The sequence below is a fragment of the Cornus florida genome, unplaced genomic scaffold, assembly GCF_030987335.1.
Source record: "Cornus florida cultivar Cherokee Brave unplaced genomic scaffold, ASM3098733v1 CherokeeBrave_3.0.0_Hap2_Chr08, whole genome shotgun sequence".
Lineage (NCBI taxonomy): Eukaryota > Viridiplantae > Streptophyta > Magnoliopsida > Cornales > Cornaceae > Cornus > Cornus florida.
In genome coordinates, this window is record NW_026775578.1 from 96,272,740 (window position 1) to 96,277,823 (window position 5,084).

Here is a 5,084-nt window from a genome sequence, read left to right on the forward strand (position 1 = left end):
AAAATGAAAAATAAAAATTAATAAACTCCTCTCACGCCACATTAACACACACACACACACAAATCATATATAATGGAATCATTTTGGAGATCAATATAGCTCAATCAGTCCTTGCATACAAAATTTCACTGCAAAAGTATTCTAAAGAAGAACAATTTTTGTTTCCAAAGAAATTGAATTGCCGGCAACAACTTTTCATATTGTTTGTTACCCAAAATTCTAACAAAGCAAGGGCAAACAAAGTAGAAGTAACTTTATTCAATTTAACTGGAAGCAAATTCCATCAAACCCAAGCCTGTTCCACTTGCATTGCGTTACAAACACAAGGTTCTCGATTCTCAGACAAACTGTCAAAGAGTATGTTTTATTTCCTACCTAATAAGATCTGAGCTTACAAATGCAATTTCAGACAAACATTCATGCATAAAACCCACAACTAATGGAGATATCTAATGGGAACGAGTCGGGGAATCTTCCTCGAGCACACAAGTCAACCAGCTAGAACTTGATCGGGCCTTCCAGAATATAGCCTTCACCCAGATACCCCCGGGAAACCATGCTTCGTTCAATTATCTATACACCACAATTTCAAGAAATTGGATCCAGCTGAAAGATGGAGATTAGCTAAAAATATTCTCTAAATCTGAAACTAACCTTGCGGAGATCGGGAACTTGCTGCGGAAAAGTCAGATGAAGCCATTGGGATGGAAATTGAGAGCTGGGTTGTGGAGAATGAGGTCTGGTTGGATCGCTCATCTTCAAGGCCAGACCAAGTGTCCCTGGTTCTGGGCCATTCATCAAAGAAGGGTCGAAGAGACTGACCCTCTTGTTTGACAGGTTCTGAGGCAAATTCGTTGATGAAAAACGAATGCTGAGGATAGTCAGTCTGCAAAATGGAGTTGTTACTTGCTCTTGATGCAGGGAAGGTTGAGACTCGAGATGGCATTAGAGGCCATGTATTGTCTACAGATGAATCCATTTGCAGATCCCTATTGATTCCTGAAGCTTCTGACAAGAAACTATGCTCGCCCACCTCAGATTTAAGTCCATGGATATACCTGCATGTTACACAGATCAGCAGAACGCCACATGTATGATAAGGTAATCATATCACACTTTGAAAGTTATGTTTGTAGGATATATACACACATATAGATACACATGCACAAGGCATCCGCCATCCCATTAAAATTACATCAGTTCATTATGTTTTTACAACATTTCAATTAATTTTGTAATATTGCTTAAAATAAGGGCACATTATATAATATCCTATATACGCTATGGTTCCAATATATGACCACATTTCTACAAATCTTAATGTACTGCCTCCACATTGTGTGTTGAAATATAATATATAGAATGTAGAGGGGTCTAGCATTATCCCACCATGTCAAATATCCCCTTTTTCAGTGCTGCATGAAAAAGGATGAATGAGGCCAGCCTTGATCGGTTTATGTGCTCAAAATAGATGAACCAGCATATAGGAAAGGTCTTTGCATCATTCTAAGGTAATATTTTCTTATCAGTTCTCTTTGGTTCTGAACATAAAGTCACTGTCATTGTCATCATTATATCAGCCACATGAATTCGCTTTTTCCATTCTTTGCTATTACAAACCACATGTCCTTAAAGATTAGCAAATATTTTCTCCTTACAAGATTGCATCACCAACCATGATCAAGCTATACCTATTGACTAACCAAGCTTACAATTAACTCAAATATTAAGTGCGGAAATGTGCGGGTTGGGGGGAGAACAAGAGGCTCAAAGATTAGCAATGGAAGAACCCTGCTCTTAAATTCTAATATCAGACTCCAGAAAAGGAGCCGCCGAGAAATTCTTGGATCCAAACAAGAATATCTGGATTACGCGAACACTGTGCAGCAGCGTATAGATGTATGATCATACTCGAAACATATAAAAATCGATAGAAAGAAGAGATTGAAGATGGAGTAGCCATAGGTGTCAAAAAAAATTGAACTACATCCACATTTAAGAGCTCGTAGTTCACAACAGTAACATATATCAGGTCATTCAAATTTCAGTCATAGGGCAACACGAATCAGTTAATATACATAACCAGCATTTTCAAGTCAGCAGAACAATCTCATGCAACTAAAGACAAACTTCAGTCGAAGGACTTCAACAAAAGGGTAACGGGAGGGGTTACGAATTAAAAGAATAGAAATCTGCCATAAACGGAAGAATCCACTAATTAATATATTTTTTGGGGGGTAAATCTAATTAATAATGTTATGCCTTTTTTCTTCTCAAGAGTGTTTTTAGTGTGAAAACTGGAGTTTATATGTTTCCAAAGAAGAACAAAAATATTGAACCCCATAAAAGGAATATATAATGTCGCAGCAACACTTGAATAGATAGATAGAAACTTTTAGAGGTCCCTACTTATGCAGAAGGAATTTCGCTACCCTAAGATAGTTAAGAGTTATTGCTGCCATTTACCGTGGTTTCTTTTCAAAGCTTACAACACTTTTATATTCAATACCATGATATTTTTTAAAGCAGCCATCACTTTCCTTTCTACTAAAGATTGCAGACAGTCTTTAAACATAAATAATCTGCAAAACAACTAGATCTACCCTTTCCATCTCCACAGAGGCTGAGGAACAATAATCTCCAACTAATTAGTATGTTGAGGAGTCGGGGCATTTTCAAATGGTTGTCAGATCTCCGCAACGAATTTCATGGAGAAAACAGAAAAGCAAAGAGGCAGACCAAAAAGAACAATGTCAAAAACTAACACACTCTGCACAGACACAACCAAATTGACACCATCCTAAATTTGTAATGGACATCAGGGCCCAGAACCCTGAACCTTGCAGAAAATTAAAAAAGTTCAAGCAAGATATTCGATACCCCAAATGGAAGAAATCCTTCACTTACACTCCTACCACACAATTTCATTTATGGGGCCAACATAAAATATGTTTCGTGACAGGTACAAACAACATCTAAAGTATTCCAACCAATGAATTACCTAAAAATGAACCAAGTAGTTGAGACAAAATTCGAGAAGGTCAATTACTAAAGTGTAACATGCAATACCTGTAATCTTTGTGAGGGATCCCATAGGGAATGGGCTCCAGTTGGAACTGAGATTGGTTGCTTCCAGACCCTGGGCCTTGGGGGTCACTAAAGGCGTGCAGCGGAAGGTTCGCGAAGCTTCCAGTTCCAGCACCACTGCCATTGCTTCCGGTGACAGTCAGAGATGTGAGTGTAGAGGATGAGGACTGTGAGACAGTTTGTGATTCCACAGGCTTTCTTGAACGGTTGCGGCCACGGTGCATGTGCCGCTCGCAGTACTTGGAGTCCGGGTATGCATCCTTGGAGCACCTCCACTTCTTGCCATCGGTCCTCCTGCATCTACCCGGCTCCGGATCCACCTTCTTCCCATAAAAAGAACAATAACCCACTGCAAAATCATATTGTATATATAAGATATATATCACATTTTACCAAACTGAAGTGCTAATCACCAACACCACAATGAAACCCCAAAAAAAAAAAAAAAAACCCTTAGATTAAAGCCCATCAGGAAAATCTTATGATAAGAACAATTAACAGAGTCAATTGAACACAAAGATTCAGTTTTTCTATTATAAATAGAAAATAAATTTATACAAGGAATATATCAGAGGACAGAGAATAAGGTAAATATCAATATTTTGCCTCTGAAAAATGATTTAATAGAATAAAAAAAATGAGACCTAACAAAAAAACCCCAATACTGATAAAACACAGTAACAAAAGGGAAAACCACTAATTATACTTTGGAGGTCAAATAATGTACACATAATTGTTTAATAGTATACAGAAGGTGAACATGCGAAAAGCTCCAAACACTTTATCAACAGAAGTGAAAGAGAACAGTAGTAAACAAGATCTAACAAAAACAACACATACACACAAGAACAGCATCAATCTGAGAGAGAGAGAGAGAGAGAAATTAAGAGTGATGAATGGTGGCTTACTGGTGGGATGGTGAAAGAATCTAGCAGACACAGATTCGAAGCTCTTCTGAATGGGGAGTACGAGATCAGGTGGGACAGGGAGTCCAGCCATTAGATACTTAAAGATGAGTGCTTGATGCTCCAACTCCTGCCACTGCGACACCGTGAACGGAGACTGTGAAGACCTCATCCCTGCGGCCATTGATGTCGCCGCCACCATACTCGTACTGTTCATACCCACCAACACCACCACCACCTCCTTCACTACACCAGAAGAAAAAGCAGAGTATGTGTGTGTGTGTAACACCCAGAAAAGCAATCCAAGTGGAGAACAAATTAAAAGGTTCAAACGAAACCCATGTTTAAGCCCAAACACAGATCGCACTCTCTGCACTTCGAATGGGTTTTCGCCATTTCGTAGGTACAAAAAGAGAGTGAAGAAGATTGATTTGCAGTGAACAAAAAGTAAAAAGAACCCAAAATATGTACTTCAAGTATGATGAGATATATGGGTTCAAAGGGAGGTCTAAGCTTAGACAGAGGAAGTAGTATTGGATTCAGAAGGCAATGTGTGTGTGCGCGTGGTGTCCGTTGTCTGAGTGTGGTCGCTGTGTCTTGTGCAGGCGGGGGGTATTTTGGGTGTGTTGTTTGTGTTTGGAAAAGGGGGGCAGTGTCTGCGCACAACCTTCCCCAAACTTTCCTCTTCTTGGTACAATTAGTAGCATTGAAGAGAGAGAGCTCTCTCTATGGACTTACTAGTACTACTTTTTCAACCAGTCATCTAATTCAGCTTATTAGTAGATACCTTTTGTGGACAAACGTGGTTAAAAAATTCTGCAAAAACTCCTATGTTTAATTCCATTGTCTAAAATTAATTTTCAATAACTTATAAAATAAAATGTTGTTTCTACATAACTATAAAAATAAAATTATTTGAAAATAGTTTGTACTCTAATTGTATTTTTAAAAACAGTTTTTAAAAATTAACAACCAAATAAGTTTTTGTACAATTTTAAGACTAAAACATAAAATAATTATTCTCCTAAATAACTTATTTAATTTTTAAAAACTGTCTTTTCAAAATTTAATTAAAAAAAGAAATCTATTTTT

The 5,084-nt window shown here is 37.8% G+C and overlaps 1 protein-coding gene across 1 annotated transcript; it reads right to left on the bottom strand.

Moving 5' to 3' along the window:
- Positions 1-243: 243 nt before the first annotated feature.
- Positions 244-4,711, bottom strand: LOC132268294 (growth-regulating factor 4-like). Its single transcript, XM_059769129.1, has 4 exons — positions 3,996-4,711; positions 3,070-3,436; positions 655-1,058; positions 244-573 (listed from the first exon to the last, which is right to left on the bottom strand). The coding sequence occupies exons 1-4, from the start codon at positions 4,207-4,209 to the stop codon at positions 566-568; spliced, it is 993 nt and encodes a 330-aa protein (XP_059625112.1). The 5' UTR covers positions 4,210-4,711; the 3' UTR covers positions 244-565.
- Positions 4,712-5,084: the final 373 nt, after the last annotated feature.